The sequence below is a fragment of the Silurus aristotelis genome (genome assembly GCF_946808225.1).
Source record: "Silurus aristotelis genome assembly, chromosome: 29".
Taxonomy (NCBI): Eukaryota; Metazoa; Chordata; class Actinopteri; order Siluriformes; family Siluridae; genus Silurus; species Silurus aristotelis.
In genome coordinates this window covers 2,709,196-2,729,079 of record NC_139602.1, presented here as the reverse complement: position 1 = coordinate 2,729,079, position 19,884 = coordinate 2,709,196, and the positions used below count along the sequence as shown (strand labels likewise).

Genomic DNA, 19,884 nt, shown 5'->3' with positions numbered 1-19,884 from the left:
CCATTAAACTACACACACCTGGAACTTTATTTATTTCAGCTACAACATATTCTCCTATCTGCTTTCCTCCAGGTACAGTATATGTTGTTGAGAGAGTCTTTACTAGTGTTCTGGTAGAATGAGTTGGTTTGGAGGTGAAGGGTTGATAGTTATAGTACATTATGGATGTGAGATTAACTGCTGTACTGAGCTGCACACTGGGAAAGAAAACTGTGAAGAGTTTTGAAAAAGTGATCATAGTGATGAGAAATGTGTTTAAGTAACTGTAGAAAACTAACTGGAAACAGGTGAAAGAAATCTGCACATTGTGTAGTTTTACTTTCTCCAAGTGCTCTTTATTTTCACATGGAGTTGTAACATGGTGTCTAACCAGAGCTGCCTATGTGTACATTTCACTCTGGAATTTAAAAGAAATAATACACACATGAGCACAGGAAAGTGTAACACACACAGTAGTTACTGTAGGAACTGGGCTGAGAAACGAGATCTGAGATTTAAATGTACAGAAATTGTTTTATTTCTTCTTCCAATTTTTTGCATGTTGTGTTTTAAAAAACATTTTATAATATTGTATTGCGTATTTTATTTAGTAGATTGTGATGTTTTGTGTGTTTGTTTCTGTAGGCTGTGCTCTTTCTGTTAAATATCACAAAGAAATCACACAACACAAAGGTGGTTCAGTGCTGTTACCCTGCTCCTGCTCTGACCTGCACTCCAAACCTCAGAAATTCACCTGGGAGACCTTCAGAACAGGACACTGGACTGTGTTAAATGATGAACACTACAGTGGCAGATATCAGCTGTTTAATAACACTTCTCCTGCTAATCTGTCACTACTCATATCTGACCTGAGAGAAGAAGATCAGGGAGACTACAGGTGCAGCACAGGATTACAGGAACACAGAGACTTTAAGCTTTATGTTAAAGGTAAAACATTTAAATACACAATAAAAGTTGATATTTATTGTGAAAGCAGACTTGATGATCCTTCAAATGAATTATAGTTACAAATGTAATAAAATATTTACTCCATTTATCATAACTAAAGGGGAATTTAAATTCATATTGTGAATATCAAGTTATAAATAACAATAAATACTGATTATGAAAATCAGACTGACCTGAAACTGTGGACTGCTATCAGATTGGATGTGACAGATTTCTCAGTCTAATCTATGATTTATTTTGGTAACACTGTAGTGTTTATAGAGCTCCATGACACCTGTATAATCCCTTCATTATAACAGACATAAACCTACATAAACATTAATAAAGTCTTCAGTCGATGTCACTGTCACATTGTTTTGTGAATTTGAATGTAAATCTATAAAAGTTAAAGTTTATGTAAATATCTGATACATCAGAATTATATGTTATGTGACAAAACATTAAACCCCAAACTCACTGTAATTTACAGTCAGAGAAAATCTACATAACACACTTTACATAATGATCTAAAGAAAGTCGACCTGAAAAACGTCATAACACCTTTTAATGTCTACAGAAATCTGTCACTAGACGAGGTGTTATAACTTAACATTCACACTGAGAAACACAGTCTGTACATCTTATATTGGATTATTATTATTATTATTATTATTATTATTATTATTATTATTATTATTATTACTGTACAAACTGATGTTAAAGATAATTGTAGATTCAGCAGTTATTTAAATATAAAGAACCCAGTATAAGTTCAGTGTTGGGTATCAGAGTCCTGATATTGGATTCATGTAGAGAATTTAAACAGCTGATTGTCACATTATTTAAAAATCTCTTCTGGTTTGCAGCAGAAAATGTTGTGATTTACAAACAGGGAATATTAATAATTGCAGTATTTCTATTATTACCTGTAAATGTTTTGTTTACAGGCTGTGAGCTGGTGAAGAAGACAGGGGTAGAGGAGGTGACTGGGTTCATAGGAGAGTCTGTAGTGCTGCCCTGCGTCTGCACTGACCTACAGAACGACCCGAAGAGGGTAACATGGACGTTTAATAAAAACAACTTTCAGGAAATTTACCCTAAACAGACTGGACATCACAGTAACAGAGTGAAACTGGTCAGTAAAAACTCTCCAGGAAACCTCTCTCTACTCATATCAGACCTGACTGAAGAGGATCAGGGAGACTACAGATGTTCTGCACAGGCTGATCACAGAGATCTGAGTCTGTCTGTTAAAGGTACATTTTTGTCATTAATGACTGTGAGCATGTTTTACTCCAGTGTCATGTGTCATATTACTAACAGTGATACAAACAGTTATTAGTTTCATTAATTTTTGTGATTCTGTTCAGTAGGAAGAAGAGAAACTTCAACACAATCGAGAAAAACTGAAAAAACACCTTCATCAGTACAGCCTGAGAGTAAAACAACAACCTCACCACCTTCATCATCCTCAACAACACAAGGTAAAAATACAGAAAAAGAACAAACACTTAACACAAACACTCAGTTTCCCTCTAGGTGACATAATTTACATTTTTTGTAATAAATGTAAAACTAACCCAGCCATTAGGGGGGCACAAGCCAGTGCACTCTTAGTGCCGGTCCCAAGCCCGGGTAAATGGGGAGGGTTGCGTTAGGAAGGGCATCCAGCGTAAAACATGTGCCAAATCAAATATGCGGATCACAAATGAGAATTTCATACCGGATCGGTCGAGGCCCGGGTTAACAACGACCGCCACAGGTATTGTTAGCCGACAGGGTACCGGTGGAAATTGGGCTACTGTTGGCCGAAGGAGGAGAAGGAGAGGAGGAAGACGTCTACAGAGATGGCAGGAAAAGGAGCAGTGTAGGAGAGTAGAGGTTCGGGTTGGTACTTTAAATGTTGGTACTATGACTGGTAAAGGGAGAGAGGTAGCTGATATGATGGAGAGGAGAAAGGTAGATATGTTGTGTGTTCAGGAGACCAAGTGCAAAGGGAGTAAGGCCAGGAACATTGGAGGTGGGTTTAAACTGTTTTATCATGGTGTGGATGGAAAGAGAAATGGTGTAGGGGTGATTCTGAAGGAAGAGTACAGTAAGAGTGTAGTGGAGGTGAAGAGAGTTTCTGATAGGGTGATGATCGTGAAGGTGGAGGTTGAAGGGATGATGATAAATGTCATCAGTGCCTATGCTCCACAAGTTGGCTGTGACATGGAGGAGAAGGAAAGATTCTGGAGTGAATTAGATGAAGTGGTAGATGGTGTACCTAGGAAAGAACGATTGGTGATTGGGGCAGACTTTAATGGGCATGTAGGTGAAGGGAACAGAGGTGATGAGGAGGTGATGGGTAGGTATGGTTTTAAGGAGAGGAATGTGGAAGGGCAGATGGTGGTAGATTTTGCTAAAAGGATGGAAATGGCAGTGGTGAACATGTATTTTAAGAAGAAGGAGGATCATAGGGTGACGTATAAGAGTGGAGGAAGGTGCACACAGGTGGATTATGTTCTGTGTAGGAGATGCAACCTGAAGGAGATTGGAGACTGTAAGGTGTTGGCGGGGGACAGTGTAGCTAGACAGCATCGGATGGTGGTCTGTAGGATGGTTTTGGAGGCGAAGAAGAAGAGGAGGAAAGTAAGGATTGAAAGAAGAATAAGATGGTGGAAACTGAAGGAGGAAGAGTGTAGTGTGAGGTTTAGTGAAGAGGTCAGACAGGGGCTTGGTGGTGGTGAAGAGGTGCCGGATGATTGGGCAACTACTGCAGGAGTGATGAGGGAGGCAGCTAGAAAAGTACTTGGTGTGACATCTGGAAATAGAAAGCAAGACAAGGAGACGTGGTGGTGGAATGAGGAAGTGCAGGAGAGCATTAGGGGAAAGAGGTTGGCAAAACAGAAGTGGGATCGACAGAGTGATGAGAAAAGTAGGCAGGAGTACAAGGAGATGCGGCAGCAGGTAAAAAGGGATGTGGCGAAAGCCAAGAAAAAGGCACATGAGGAGCTGTATAACAGGTTGGACACTAAGGAAGGAGAAAAGGATTTATACCGATTGGCCAGGCAGAGGGACCGAGCTGGGAAGGATGTACTGCAAGTTAGAGCAATAAAGGATGGAGAGGGAAATGTGTTGACTAATGAGGAGAGTGTGTTGAGAAGATGGAGGGAGTATTTTGAGCAGCTGATGAATGAGGAAAATCAGAGAGAGAGAAGGTTGGAGGATGTGGAGTTGGTGAAGCAGGATGTAGATAGGATTAGTAAGGAGGAAGTGAGAGCAGCGATTAAGAGGATGAAGAATGGAAAGTCGGTTGGACCAGATGACATACCGGTAGAAGCGTGGAGATGTTTAGGAGAGATGGCAGTGGAGTTTTTAACCAGATTGTTTAACAGGATTCTGGAAGGGGAGAGGATGCCTGAGGAATGGAGAAGGAGTGTGCTGGTACCAATCTTTAAGCATAAGGGAGATGTGCAGACCTGCAGTAACTACAGGGGAATTAAGTTGATCAGTCACACCATGAAGTTATGGGAAAGAGTAGTGGAAGCCAGGCTGAGAGAAGAGGTGACCATCTGTGAGCAACAGTATGGTTTCATGCCGAGGAAGAGCACAACAGATGCCTTATTTGCTTTGAAGATGTTGATGGAGAAGTATAGAGAAGGACAGAAGGAGCTGCATTGTGTATTTGTGGATTTAGAGAAAGCGTACGACAGGGTGCCGAGAGAGGAGTTGTGGTATTGTATGAGGAAGTCAGGTGTGTCAGAGAAGTATGTGAGGGTGGTGCAGGACATGTATGAGGACAGTGTGACGGCAGTGAAGTGTGCAGTAGGTACGACAGACTGGTTCAGGGTGAAGGTTGGACTGCATCAAGGATCGGCCCTGAGCCCTTTCCTGTTTGCAGTGGTGATGGACAGGTTGATGGACGAGGTCAGACAGGAGTCTCCCTGGACTCTGATGTTTGCAGATGATATTGTGATTTGTGGTGAGAGTAGAGAGCAGGTTGAGAAGAGCCTGGAGAGGTGGAGATATGCGCTTGAGAGAAGGGGAATGAAAGTCAGTAGGAGTAAGACAGAGTACATGTGTGTGAATGAGAGGGAGGGCAGTGGAGTGATGCGGTTGCAGGGAGAAGAGGTGGAGAAGGTGGAGGAGTTCAGGTACCTGGGGTCAACAGTGCAAAGTAATGGAGAGTGTGTTAGAGAAGTAAAGAAAAGAGTGCAGGCAGGGTGGAGTGGGTGGAGAAGAGTGACAGGAGTGATTTGTGATAGTAGGGTATCTGCAAGAATAAAAGGGAAAGTTTATAGGACTGTGGTGAGACCTGCGATGTTGTATGGATTAGAGACAGTGGCATTGAGTAAAAGACAGGAAGTGGAGCTGGAGGTAGCAGAGCTGAAGATGTTAAGGTTTTCGTTGGGAGTGACGAGGATGGACAAGATTGGAAATGAGTTTATTAGAGGGACAGCACATGTAGGATGTTTTGGTGACAAGGTGAGGGAGGCGAGATTGAGATGGTTTGGACATGTGCAGAGAAGGGACATGAATTATATTGGTAGAAAAATGCTGAAGATGGAGCCACCAAGTAAGAGGAAAAGAGGAAGGCCAAGGAGGAGGTTCATGGATGTGGTGAGGGAAGACATGCAGGTAGTTGGTGTGAAAGAGGCAGATGTAGAGGACAGGGTGGTATGGAGACGGATGATCCGCTGTGGCGACCCCTAATGGGAGCAGCCGAAAGAAGAAGAAGAAGTAATAAATGTAAAACTAATCTCTACTATTAGATTTACATTATATTATGTGTTTATTAACAAGTTTTGTGCATTCATATGGTTTTGTTTCTGCTGTGTGTTACTTCTGTGTAGTGGCATTTATTTTGGGGGAGCAGAAGCACAACACGCACACACACACACACACACACACACACATACACACACACATACACACACACACACACACACACACACACACACCAAGCATAGTGTTTCAAAGGTTTCGCAACCAATTTTCATAAACATAATGAGACACGAGTCAACTAATCTGAAACAGGTTTTGTCATTTTTTTTTGTAGAAGGACAAAACACTTTACCCACATCGAGGACAACAGACACACGTACATCAGTACAGCCTCAAAGTAAAACAACAAACTCTCAACCTGCATCATCCTTAAAAACACCAGAACACGGTAACCAGCCCAGCAGCCTCCTTCTAGCTGCCAAAACTATTTATCAGCAACGAGAAAATAAAACTGTATTCTTACATTTATAACACATTTTTGTTGTCTTTTATTACAGTTTTTGGCATCGTGGCAGTTTTACTGTTGGTGATACCCGGTGTAGTGGCATTTATTTATTGGAGACGCAGAGGTACAAAACACACACACACACACACACACACACACACACACACACACACACACACACACACACACACACACACACAATGTTATTGTGGAGGTTTATGTGTGTTCTTTTTGGAATTAGATCAGGGCACGTTAGTCAGTGACTAAATAAGTTAGTGTAATACAGTCAGTAAGTGTTTTCTCTTTAGCAGGAAGAAGTGGAGAGAATGTGATTACTGAAGGACATCCAGATCGTAAAGGAAAGCAGAAGGATCAGGTTAGTGCACATGCATGCTTGGGTTAAATTTTTATCATCATGGGGCATCACAGAGTCAACAGTAAAAGACACAGAATTTATATTTTGTTATGTATAATTTTCATGTTCTGTTTTTCCTCAGACTGTACCTGATGTCACTTACTCTACTGTATCCCATGTGAACACAGCTGGAGCAGCACAGGTCCAGATCATCGATGGAGAAGAAACTGAATACGCCAGCATAATGACGAACTAATCCACAGTGAATATATAGAATAATGCAGAAAGCGTATAGTATGTTAATGTTTAAAAAAGTCTACTTATTTCCTTCAGTGTTTCTTGTTTCCTCATGATCAGTACTTCATTTTTGTGTATTCGGCATAAGAGCATGTTCTAGAAGCAGCATCATGGGTAATAACCATTGAATTCGTTGCAGCGGGTGTGGGCTTGTGGTAGAGCCCCGGTGCGGTTTATATCGAAATCATGAGGAAATTAAGTTGTGTTCATAAAAACAAAAAAGAAAAGAAAAATTTTTAATCACAAATGCAGATTCAGAATTTGACAGTGAGCTCATGCATTGAACAACTCAACGGCATTTTACTTTCAGCTGCGTCTGCATCACTTGCGTTTGTTCTCCCGACCATCAACCAATCAGTGCAGTAGTTTCTGTGGTGCAGTTTTTGCCCATTATTTTTTTTTATTATTCAGTTACCAATTTGCCACTGCTGAGCCCTTAACCCTCAGCTGTTTGGTTTTAAGGGCATCTACCAAATGTCATCAATGTAAATGTGTACCCTCTGGTTGTACCAGAGTATGGAATGAGGAAACTGGAGGCAGGCCTGGGTAACATGTGTACACGTATCTGTATTTGAATTCTCTTTTTTTTCCAGCTCTACACTCCATTCACAAACTTCAAAAACCCTTTTTTTCTTTTTTTAAAAAGGATTAATGTAGAAGGTCTTGTTTGTGGTTGTCGTGTGAATGCTGTCTCCACTGTATGTGTGTGAAATAATTTGTTGAGGTTTATGTAATAATGTTCTTACTCAGTGTAAAGTTTTTTCTGTGTATTACACCACATGTATTTACTAATGCTGTGAGAAACAGGAAGTAGCTATTTTCCCATGCCAGTTTGCCATGCCAACTATAGTAATGAAGTGTCTCATAGTGGTTATAAACTTTCATCATAGTTGAGGTGTACTATACTGATGGCAGTTAAATGCAGAAATGTTCATGCAAATTTCAGTCCTAAGCCATTGTGGGAGGCTTTTTTTGTTACCTACAGTCCAAATCCATACTCATAGTTCTTATATTGCTCAGTAACTTCATGGATCTTTAAGCTTTAAGGATGTGGAAATCAACAGCCTCAAATGTATTACTGTAATAATTACAGCTTACCACCAGATGGCGACAGAGTTCAATCCAGTAGAAGCCACAAGTAGCTGTGAAATTTCTTTTTACATACACAGCAGGTTTTTTTTAATTTCAGTAAATAACTGCATTGATATCATACAAGCCAGGGCCAAGCATTTATCTGTAAAAGCGGAATCAGGCTTTGTGATACAAAAATATGATACGTGTGAAACGATAATGATGATACTATACTATGTGTATAGTATGGGAGTTTTTTATAGGTTATATACATTATATTGAAGAATTTATGATTTTTATTAAATTATGAATTAGTTTATGGTTACAAATGGTTTTGTTTACCACAAGGGCCCTTGCATCATTTCCATATTGGTAGATCATCAAAATATAATGAAAAAGTTGTTTGGACACACGTTTTTCTTTTGCATTTAGTGAAACCATCATTTGTTTTAGGTTATATAAAAGGTATTTATTCAAGAAGGACAGTGATTGAGTGCTGAATCATATGACCTGGCCTTTATAACCACCTGATCTAAATCCGGTTGAAATGGTTTGGATAGTTGGACGGAGTAAAGGAAAAGCAGCCAACAAGCACTTAATACCTCTGGTAACTTCTTAAGAGTGTTGGAAAAGCATTTCAGGTGACTAAGAAAATGCCAAAAGTGTGTACATCTTTCACAGCAATAGGTAGTTACTTTGAAGAAACATTTTTTGGGTCATTAAACACGTTTTAATTTACTACATAATTTTTTATGCATATTTTTTCACATTGCAGTATTTTCACCTTTAGTATTAATGTACAATATTGAAATAAAATCCTATTTTTATCGTTTTTTTTTTCTATTTAATACAGTTGCTATTGTATTTGTTTTTTTTATTATTATTAAATTTATTGATGTTGAAATTTTTTATCTATTTTTTTATGCAGTTCCTATTGTATCTGTTTATCATTAGTAGTAATAGTAGCAGTAGTAGTATTTGAATTTCATTTATATTTCATCTTTTTCCTTGTAATAATATGCTGTCGTTTGGAAATATATTATCATAAATCTAAAAAAACAATTGTACGCTCCTGTCACAAGCTCGCCAATCTTACACCTTATTATCAGAGTTGTTTAATCACAATTTTGATCAAGAAACCGGTTTATTTTTTATTTTTTTACTCCTATCCACATTGGCATAATCCCGCCCTTTGCGCTGTGATTGGTTAACACATAATTGTGCGGCGCTCTCATTGACTGTACGAGTGGTTTGCTGGAGATTAACATTGGATAGCTGAGAGACTCAATGTCTAGCAAGTGTCTTTCTGTTTTTATATATGAGTGGCGTGATAAAAGTTTATAATTGAAAGTTCTGGTAAAATGAGGAGCAATTTTGAGTACTTTAATGGTAAAGAATTCATTTTAGCAAGATTTAAGCAAAGTTCAAATTATGGGGTGACCAGAGTATGTATATGACAACTTTCGATACAAATACATGTACCGTTACACCCCTACTATATACTGTGGTATCATCCTATGAGAGAGGGAAAAGTAATTTTAGAAGTTGATCTGTGCTTTTAAGTGTTTCACAATGTCATTAAAATACCATGAGAATATTGTCTGTGAGTTGTCTAAAATCACCCAGATATCTTCCTGTGCTTGTGTATGATGAGATAAAGTCATTCAATAAAGTCACAAATTGATGAACTGTCAGTATTTGTAATATAAAAATAATACCAGAATACGACAATATGTGTGAGGAGGGTGGACATGTACAAAAATGGCCTGTTTCTTTGCTGGATGTGTTTTGGAGCCGACTAAATGTTAATATTCTCAATGTGCTCATTCGCAACACACATATTAAAATGTGTTCAATCTACCAGTGTGGAGTGATTTATGATTTTCTCTTTTTTTTATTTAGCAGATGCAGGCCAGTGTTCCACTGATGTGGCCCCTTTCTAGGTTGTTCACCCTCCTATTAATCTCATTAAAAATCTTCTTCTTACACCTAGTGGTGAACTGGGGAATTGCAATACACATTGACGAATGACTAGTGGGATAGATCTAGCCCAATTTCCTATGAAGAAAAATATATGAATATATAAATGCTGTAATCCAGACAGATATATAGAAGTGGTAGCTTTGTATTTAATATCCCAGCACCACCAAACTACTGATCCTGGGCCCTTGAACATGGCTCTTGAGCTACCATTAACTGCTCAGATGTTATAAGATAACGTCTCTAGGTTACGAACGTAACCCTAGTTCCCCGAAGGAACGAGACGCTGCGTCGAAACGCTATGGGAACGCCCCTGCGTGACCACGCTCTGAACCACGTGTGAAATCTAGCCAATAGGCAAGCCGTGACGTCACAGGCGACATCGCGTAAACCAGGAAGTTACAAGATGGCTGTGCGGTGGTAGCGACATTAGCTTCTGCAAAGAGAGAAGGTAAGCACAGACAGGCACTCTGAGTCGCGTCCCGGGCCACAGCCTCCGGGCGCCGCGGAGGAAACATGTCACCAATGGGACCTACCCAGCGAACACGGAAACCCTCAGGGTCGAAGGGGTTAACCCTGCGGCAAACTGTACCTGCAAAAACACCAGAACTGAACCGACCGGGCAGTTAACTGGGTCCAAGTCATGGTGCTCACACCGTGACGCGAACAGTCGCCATCGGGCCCTTAGGGGCCACAGCCTCCACAACCCCGAGCGGGGGTGAACCAGGGTTCCGCCCGCCATCGAGGTGCTACCAGGAGTAGACAGACTTCCTCCCGGCGAACTCATTCCAGAACTCCCAAGAGCAGCGCGACTGGGGGAAAGGCGTACAGGCGTAGCCTCGGCCAAGACCGTCCCATGGCAGCCACTGTCTCGACAGGGCGTCTGCTCAGACATCCAACCACAAGAGTACCTCCTGCGCCAGTTGTTTGCAAGGGCGATACTGGAGGCCCCCCTGGTGGTCGATGTAGGAGACCACCGCAGTATTGTCCGCGCGGACCAACACATACTGATCTCTAAGGACTGGGAGGAAGTGTTGTAACCCCAACAACACTGCCAGCATCTCCCGGCAACCTATGTGTCACAAGAGACGTGGGCCGCTCCACAGACCCCGGGCGGAGTGGCAACTCATGACCGCCCCCCCACCCCGTGAGGGAAGCGTCCGTCGTTAGCGTTATGTGACGACAAGGAGTCCCTAAAACGGGGCCTCGGGACAGAACGTAGGGTCCTACCATGCAACCAAGGCTCTAAGGGCACACCGCGAGACCTTGATGGTACGATACAGACTCCCTCAGGGGGAGAACCCTCCTGCCCCGGAGCCACCACTGGAGGGGCTACATGCGGAGAAGGCCGAGTGGAAAACACTGGACGCTGCCAACATAAGACCCAGCAGCCTCTGGAACTGCCTCACAGTGACTGGCTGGCCTGCTCCTACCCTCCTGACTGCAGTGAGGATGACTTCAAACCGGGCGGGAGACGGCCGTGCCCTTAACCCGGCCGAGTCCCACACCACGCCGAGAAAGCGGTTCTCCGCTCTGGGGAAAAGTACACTTTACCCGGCATTTCAGTCTGAACCCCAGTACCTTCATGCAACATCAACCAATCGTTGAAATAATACAAAATGCCGATGCCCTGAAGCCGCAGCGGGGTCAGTGAAGGCACGGGGTGAAGGCACGCACTCTGTGAAGGCAGGGGGTGAGAGCGCTAGGCCGAACGGAAGGACCGATATTGGTAAGCTTCGCCCCGAAAGCAACTTCAGGAACCTCCTGTGGGCGGTGAAGGACGGCTGCATGGGAGCATGCAACCTCCAGATCTAACGTATGACCATTCAGTCCTCGGACTTGACCTGAGACACGACCTCTCTAAACGAGAAACCTGAACCCGAGCCTCAAAAGTGAGTGGTTCAAGGAGTGGAGATCCAGAATGGGATGCAACCCACCGTCCTTCTTCGAAACAACGAAGCACGGGCTGTAGCAGCCTGACTCTCTGAACAAGGAGGAGGGAACCACCTTGATGGCCCGTTTCCTCAGGAGAGCACGCACCACCTGTCCCAGGACCAGAGCCTGAACGGGTCCCACCAGGGTGGGACACACCCCATTGAACCGGGGAGGAGAAGACGCGAACCGAATCGCGCAGCCCTTCTCCACGCAGGACCCCCGAGAGACTCCAGGCAGCCCTCAAGACTGACAGAAAGTCTCCACAGGGAGAACCAACCCCTCGGGGCTGGCCCCTGACCCACTCAGAGCAGCTGGAGCGGTGCACTGCAGCCGACTACACCTACTGAGAGGCGGCGGATCCCCCCCATCCGCAGCAACCATACGGGCGGAATACGGGGAGCAAACCGCTGGAGAAAGCTGCGCCCTGAACACGACCCGTGGCAGGGCTAGCAGACAGTCCTCCTGAACCCGAACAGCAGGAGCAGCGCACTGCGGTTGTTGAAGCCCCCTGAGAGGCAGCGGATGACCCCCATCCGCAACGAACCTCCAGGCAGAAATAAGGGAGTTAACCGCTAAAGGGAGGCAGCGTCCTGAACACCCTGTGGCAGGGCCGACAGACCGGCCTCCCGGTGGTGCCAGGGAGGGACGAGCACCGTAGCATGAGGTGCGCACCGCCCTCCAAGATGCAAGCCATCAGGCCTACGCACCACAGCCCGTTCACTAGAGGCGGGGACGACCCTCAGGCCGTCCAGCCCCTCCTCGTGCTTAGAGTGTCGCCATGGGCCCCTAGGACCTCCCCGCGGGAATCGGGTGGCAATACTCTCACCGGGCTATTTCACTGTGCCTGGACGTACCAGGGCGAGGCTGCTGCCGAGCAGCCCCATCGGAGCAGCGAGGAACTACCACTGAAACGCCACCGCGGTCTCCTGAACCCGCCAGCAATCGCCCTTACCTACAGCGTTACCAGGTCAGACCAGGAGGGGACACCATGGCGCTCAGAAGGAAGCTCGCATCATCCCCCATAGCAGGCCAGCCCAGTATGCCTGCAACACACTCATCGTGTGGAAGCAACCTGTAGCCTGACCTGCCGCGTAGCCCTACCCACCAGAGCCAAGCGGCTCTACGTAGGCAAACTGATAGCCGTCACAGACGCAACACTCGAGGAGAGATAGCTAGCTAGCGTCTCTACCACAAGCGGCATCGTCCCGTAGCCACCCCACTTAGCTCCAACAACATTCGCGCACAGCGAAAGAACATCGGAAAAGCACGCGCGCACACGGGCCTCCCAGGACCCAGAAACCTCAGTGTGCAGATCAGGGAAGGCGCTGAGGCTGTGACACAGGGCGCAGGAAACGCACAACCATCTCACTGGGTGCGCGCTGCATCTGCCACACGACCGGCCAAGCTAAATCCAAGCTAAGTCCGGCCCGTGCCACGACCTCAAGGAGCTCCACATACAGCACAGGCTGTTAGGAGTCCGCAGGCTTGCTAGCATCCATCATCTCATCCTCCTTGGAGAGAGAGACCTGCAATGCTGCGCCGCCCGCACCGGGAGAAAAAGCAGCTGCCAGGCATGCTTCCCCTAATTTCCCGAAATTTCATCCACCTCGGAGGAAGAATACGGAGCACAGCGTCACACACCAGCGAAGGAACCACAAAACGAGCGCAATCCCCGGGGAACGGGAGCTCGCCTCGCAGCCGGGAGCGCATAGCCAAACGGCTAAAATGCTAACAACCGATACCCTCGAGAGCCGACTAAGCCCACTCCTAAGCTAAGCAAACAACACATCGGCTGCGTGTCACACCCCCCCCCCCCCCCCCCGAAATGAATCGGGGCAAGCAGGAAACACGCAGACGGAATTCTGCCTGCATATAAGCTCATGACTGCACAGATAACACACTCAAAGCGCTTACCTGAACGAGCAGAAGCTAATGTCGCTACCACCGCACTGCCATCTTGTAGCTTCCTGGTTTACGCGACGTCGCCTGTCTATGAAGTCACGGCTTGCCTATTGGCTAGATTTCACACGTGGTTCAGAGCGTGGTCACGCAGGGGCGTTCCCATAGCGTTTCGACACAGCTCGAGTTCCTGAAAGGGAACTGTAAAGCGCTTGAGATGATGTAGTAGCAGCTTTATTCCACGTGGTGTCGCCATTTAGTCACGCAATGGTTACTAATGTAATGTTTTTTACAATGGTTATATTTAAGTTATTAAAACTCTACTAACTGAAGACATTAAATACTATAAAACTTTTTTTTTATTTCTTTCGAATTTAATAACGAATCACACTTACCACTCATTTCTTGTCTCTGATTGCAGTTTACCTCACACATGGGACATTCATCTTAAGTTTGTCACCAGATCAATGATCAATTATTACATTGAAAATAAGCCTACAAATTACAGAAAATAAAAACACACATGAATAAATATCAGCTCTATATAATATGTAAATAGAGTCATGGAATGAGTGATGCAGAAGATTTTTAGAAGTGAGAAACGATGTATTGGTTGTTGTGGTTTCCTGAAAATTATACAGAGAAACTCAGTGTGACAGTTTCACAGTTGGGGACTGGTGTGTGTGTGAGTGTGTGAGCAGGAGAATCAGTAATGATGAAGTGCTTGTATCTTTTGTCTGTTGTTTTTCAAATGGCTGCAGGTGAGTGAAGATATTTTCTATTTTCTATTACAGAAAGGAGAGAGAATATTATACAGTTCATAGTTCAGCTGCATTGTGTTTATTTAATGTACTTTCTGTACAGATTGGGTTTACAGTAGGCCGTAGTTCAGCCCTGTTCCTGAACAACCACCCAAACACTGTCAGATGTATTAATTTGGAGTTTTAATTAACAACAACTTTACATACTACAGTGTTATAATATTAATAGCTGTGCACTTCTAGTTAAATTGTCCAGAGAACAGCAGTTATTTTTATACACAAGGTAAATCTACTCATCATGCCTTGTGTTATAAAGTCCTTTTTGAGACCTGTTCAGCTTTGATCATGTGGATTTTTTCTTCCTGATTAACTTCAGTGTAAAATGTACTGATGAAGAGAGGTGGGATAATGAATAAGGAGGATTCTACAGTGAGATTATTTACAGTGTATGTTTTTTACACATTGACTGAATTATATCTATATATCTAGTCTGTCACTTCTTTATTCTGGTCTCAGCTGTCAATAGATGCGTGTGAATTTCACACCTCTTTCTGCTGCCTCTGAGTCATTGACCATCATCTTCACTTCCTATGTCATGCATAAGTTACAGTTTATTACCACTGGTTTCTTGCATGTTTTAATACTAAATTCACATTTATAGATTATTTTTTTAAATAATTTTTAAAGGAAAAAATCGAATTTCAAAGTAAATTAATTTAAACCAAACTGGTACATTTAATTGAGCAAACAGTAAGTGGACTGGTTTAGATACATTTTCCTGTAACTACACAATACGTCACTTCTTTATTCGGGTCTTAGCTGTCAATAGATGCGTGTGAATTTCACACCTTATTCTGCTGCCTCTCAGTCACTGACCACCATCTTCACTTCCTACGTCATGCATAAGTTACAGTTTATAACCTTTGAATTCTTGCATGTTTTAATTGAAAAAGAAAAAAATCTAATAAAAAAAATTTAATTAAAGTCAACGTGGCACAAATAATTGAGCAAACATGTTAGTAAGTGGACTGACTTGGCTAAATTGTGTGTGTGTGTGTGTGTGTGTGTGTGTGTGTGTGTGTGTGTGTGTGTGTGTGTGTGTGTGTGTGTGTGTGTGTGTGTGTGTGTATCTGCTAAATGTGGGTTTTATAATAACAGTTTATGTAATGTGAATGTTTCTAATGTATTGGGAAAAAATACATTACAAATGTTAAGTTTGTGGAAGTGAGTAAAAATATGCAGTGTGTTTATGCTGTGAAAAAGCGCTTCTGTGATGTAAAGAAAAAGAAATAGAGATTAAAACGAACCCATTAAACTACACACACCTGGAACTTTATTTATTTCAGCTACAACATATTCTCCTATCTGCTTTCCTCCAGGTACAGTATATGTTGTTGAGAGAGTCTTTACTAGTGTTCTGGTAGAATGAGTTGGTTTGGAGGTGAAGGGTTGATAGTTATAGTACATTATGGATGTGAGATTAACTGCTGTACTGAGCTGCACACTGGGAAAGAAAACTGTGAAGAGTTTTGAAAAAGTGATCATAGTGATGAGAAATGTGTTTAAGTAACTGTAGAAAACTAACTGGAAACAGGTGAAAGAAATCTGCACATTGTGTAGTTTTACTTTCTCCAAGTGCTCTTTATTTTCACATGGAGTTGTAACATGGTGTCTAACCAGAGCTGCCTATGTGTACATTTCACTCTGGAATTTAAAAGAAATAATACACACATGAGCACAGGAAAGTGTAACACACACAGTAGTTACTGTAGGAACTGGGCTGAGAAACGAGATCTGAGATTTAAATGTACAGAAATTGTTTTATTTCTTCTTCCAATTTTTTGCATGTTGTGTTTTAAAAAACATTTTATAATATTGTATTGCGTATTTTATTTAGTAGATTGTGATGTTTTGTGTGTTTGTTTCTGTAGGCTGTGCTCTTTCTGTTAAATATCACAAAGAAATCACACAACACAAAGGTGGTTCAGTGCTGTTACCCTGCTCCTGCTCTGACCTGCACTCCAAACCTCAGAAATTCACCTGGGAGACCTTCAGAACAGGACACTGGACTGTGTTAAATGATGAACACTACAGTGGCAGATATCAGCTGTTTAATAACACTTCTCCTGCTAATCTGTCACTACTCATATCTGACCTGAGAGAAGAAGATCAGGGAGACTACAGGTGCAGCACAGGATTACAGGAACACAGAGACTTTAAGCTTTATGTTAAAGGTAAAACATTTAAATACACAATAAAAGTTGATATTTATTGTGAAAGCAGACTTGATGATCCTTCAAATGAATTATAGTTACAAATGTAATAAAATATTTACTCCATTTATCATAACTAAAGGGGAATTTAAATTCATATTGTGAATATCAAGTTATAAATAACAATAAATACTGATTATGAAAATCAGACTGACCTGAAACTGTGGACTGCTATCAGATTGGATGTGACAGATTTCTCAGTCTAATCTATGATTTATTTTGGTAACACTGTAGTGTTTATAGAGCTCCATGACACCTGTATAATCCCTTCATTATAACAGACATAAACCTACATAAACATTAATAAAGTCTTCAGTCGATGTCACTGTCACATTGTTTTGTGAATTTGAATGTAAATCTATAAAAGTTAAAGTTTATGTAAATATCTGATACATCAGAATTATATGTTATGTGACAAAACATTAAACCCCAAACTCACTGTAATTTACAGTCAGAGAAAATCTACATAACACACTTTACATAATGATCTAAAGAAAGTCGACCTGAAAAACGTCATAACACCTTTTAATGTCTACAGAAATCTGTCACTAGACGAGGTGTTATAACTTAACATTCACACTGAGAAACACAGTCTGTACATCTTATATTGGATTATTATTATTATTATTATTATTATTATTATTATTATTATTATTATTACTGTACAAACTGATGTTAAAGATAATTGTAGATTCAGCAGTTATTTAAATATAAAGAACCCAGTATAAGTTCAGTGTTGGGTATCAGAGTCCTGATATTGTATTCATGTAGAGAATTTAAACAGCTGATTGTCACATTATTTAAAAATCTCTTCTGGTTTGCAGCAGAAAATGTTGTGATTTACAAACAGGGAATATTAATAATTGCAGTATTTCTATTATTACCTGTAAATGTTTTGTTTACAGGCTGTGAGCTGGTGAAGAAGACAGGGGTAGAGGAGGTGACTGGGTTCATAGGAGAGTCTGTAGTGCTGCCCTGCGTCTGCACTGACCTACAGAACGACCCGAAGATGGTAACATGGACGTTTAATAAAAACAACTTTCAGGAAATTTACCCTAAACAGACTGGACATCACAGTAACAGAGTGAAACTGGTCAGTAAAAACTCTCCAGGAAACCTCTCTCTACTCATATCAGACCTGACTGAAGAGGATCAGGGAGACTACAGATGTTCTGCACAGGCTGATCACAGAGATCTGAGTCTGTCTGTTAAAGGTACATTTTTGTCATTAATGACTGTGAGCATGTTTTACTCCAGTGTCATGTGTCATATTACTAACAGTGATACAAACAGTTATTAGTTTCATTAATTTTTGTGATTCTGTTCAGTAGGAAGAAGAGAAACTTCAACACAATCGAGAAAAACTGAAAAAACACCTTCATCAGTACAGCCTGAGAGTAAAACAACAACCTCACCACCTTCATCATCCTCAACAACACAAGGTAAAAATACAGAAAAAGAACAAACACTCAGTTTCCCTCTGACATAATTTCAATTTTTAATCACAAATAAAAAACTAATCACTACTATAAGATTTACATTATATTATGTGTTTATTAAACAGTTTTGTGCATTCATATGGTTTTGTTTCTGCTGTGTAGTGGCATTTATTTTGGGGCGCAGAAGCATAAAACACACACACACACACACACACACACACACACACACCAAGCATAGTGTTTTAAAGGTTTCTCAAGCCATTTTCATAAACATAATAAGATAAACCTTTATTCGTCCCACAGTGGGGAAATTTCTTAATGATACGTGATAATAATGAGACGTGAGTCAACTAATCTGAAACTTAATCAGGTTTTTTCATTCTTTTCTGTAGGAACACAAAAAACTTCAACCACATCGAGGACAACAGACACAACATGTAAATCAGTACAGCCCCAGAGTACAACAACAAAGTCTCAACCTGCAGCATCCTCAAAAACACCAGAACAAGTTAACCAGTCCAGCAGCTTCCTTCTAGGTGCCAAAGCTTTTCATCAACAATTAACAAATAAAACTGTATTACATTTATAACTTAATAAAAATTTTTGTTGTGTTTTATTACAGTTTTTGGCATTGTGGCAGTTTTACTGTTGGTGATACCCGGTGTAGTGGCGTTTATTTGTTGGAGACGCAAAGGTACAAAAGACACACACACACACACACACATGCACACACACACAAAATATTATTGTGGAGGTTTTTGTGTGTTCTTTTGGGAATTAGATCGGGGCAGGTTGGTCAGTGACTAAATAAGTCACTGTCATACAATAAGATGTTTTTACTGCTAAATGAAACATTAATGTATGTGAGTTGAAGCAGAACAGCAGCTTCCACACTTTACCTGATTACTTCACATAGTGAAATTCTATAGTTCCTACAAGAGGTGTGATTTGAGTGTTTTTTCTTTAGCAGGAAGAAGTGAAGAGAACATGATTACTGAAGGACGTCCAGATCGTAAAGGAAATCAGAAAGATCAGGTTGGTGCACATGTGGGCTTGGGTTCAGCTGCATTTTTATCTTCATGAGTCAACAGTAAAAGACACAGAATTTATATTTTGTTATGTATAATTTTCATGTTCTGTTTTTCCTCAGAATGTGCCTGATGTTACTTACTCTACTGTATCCCATGTAAACACAGCTGAAGCAACACGGGTCCAGATCATCGATGGAGAGGAAACTGAATACGCCCGCATTATGACAAAATAATCCACAGTGAATACAGACGCTCCCCAAGTTACGAACGAGTTACGTTCTGAACGACTGTTCGTACTATGAATTGTTTGTAAGTTGTTTGTAAAGTGGGGACCGTCTGTATATAAAATAATGCTGAAAACTCACAGTATGTTAGGCACAAAAATGTCTTCTTATTTCCTCCAGTGTTTCTTGTTTTCTCGTGATCACAACTTTTTGTGTATTCGGCATAAGAGCATGTTCTAGAAGCACCATCATGGGTGATAACCAATACATTAATGGCAGTGGGTGTGGGCTTGTGGTGGAGCCCCGGTGCGGTTTATATCGAAATCATGAGAAAATTAGGTCATGATCATGAGAAAATAAAAAATAAAAAATATTATAATGCCATTATAAATCCATTCTTATAGTTCATGAGTTGCTCAGTAACTTCATAGAACTTTGAAGCACCACCAGATTTCCTCAGAGTTTGGCACAATCCAGAAG

The 19,884-nt window shown here is 41.7% G+C and overlaps 1 protein-coding gene and 1 long non-coding RNA gene across 2 annotated transcripts in view; both read left to right on the top strand.

Moving 5' to 3' along the window:
- LOC310722481 (uncharacterized protein) overlaps positions 1–19,464 on the top strand; it is a 211,760-nt gene extending 192,296 nt beyond the window's left edge. Inside the window, exons 23-33 of the mRNA XM_083534929.1 lie at positions 625–927; positions 1,875–2,183; positions 2,298–2,411; positions 14,378–14,437; positions 16,369–16,671; positions 17,616–17,924; positions 18,039–18,152; positions 18,542–18,685; positions 18,772–18,843; positions 19,117–19,184; positions 19,300–19,464. Of these exons, the coding sequence (XP_083391055.1) occupies positions 625–927; positions 1,875–2,183; positions 2,298–2,411; positions 14,378–14,437; positions 16,369–16,671; positions 17,616–17,924; positions 18,039–18,152; positions 18,542–18,685; positions 18,772–18,843; positions 19,117–19,184; positions 19,300–19,413 (1,910 nt within the window). The 3' untranslated portion in view covers positions 19,414–19,464. The remainder of the gene's footprint in view (positions 1–624; positions 928–1,874; positions 2,184–2,297; positions 2,412–14,377; positions 14,438–16,368; positions 16,672–17,615; positions 17,925–18,038; positions 18,153–18,541; positions 18,686–18,771; positions 18,844–19,116; positions 19,185–19,299) is intronic.
- Positions 6,187–6,775, top strand: LOC310722630. Its single transcript, XR_014532420.1, has 3 exons — positions 6,187–6,263; positions 6,448–6,515; positions 6,637–6,775. It is a non-coding gene; the product is annotated as an uncharacterized lncRNA (long non-coding RNA).
- Positions 19,465–19,884: the final 420 nt, after the last annotated feature.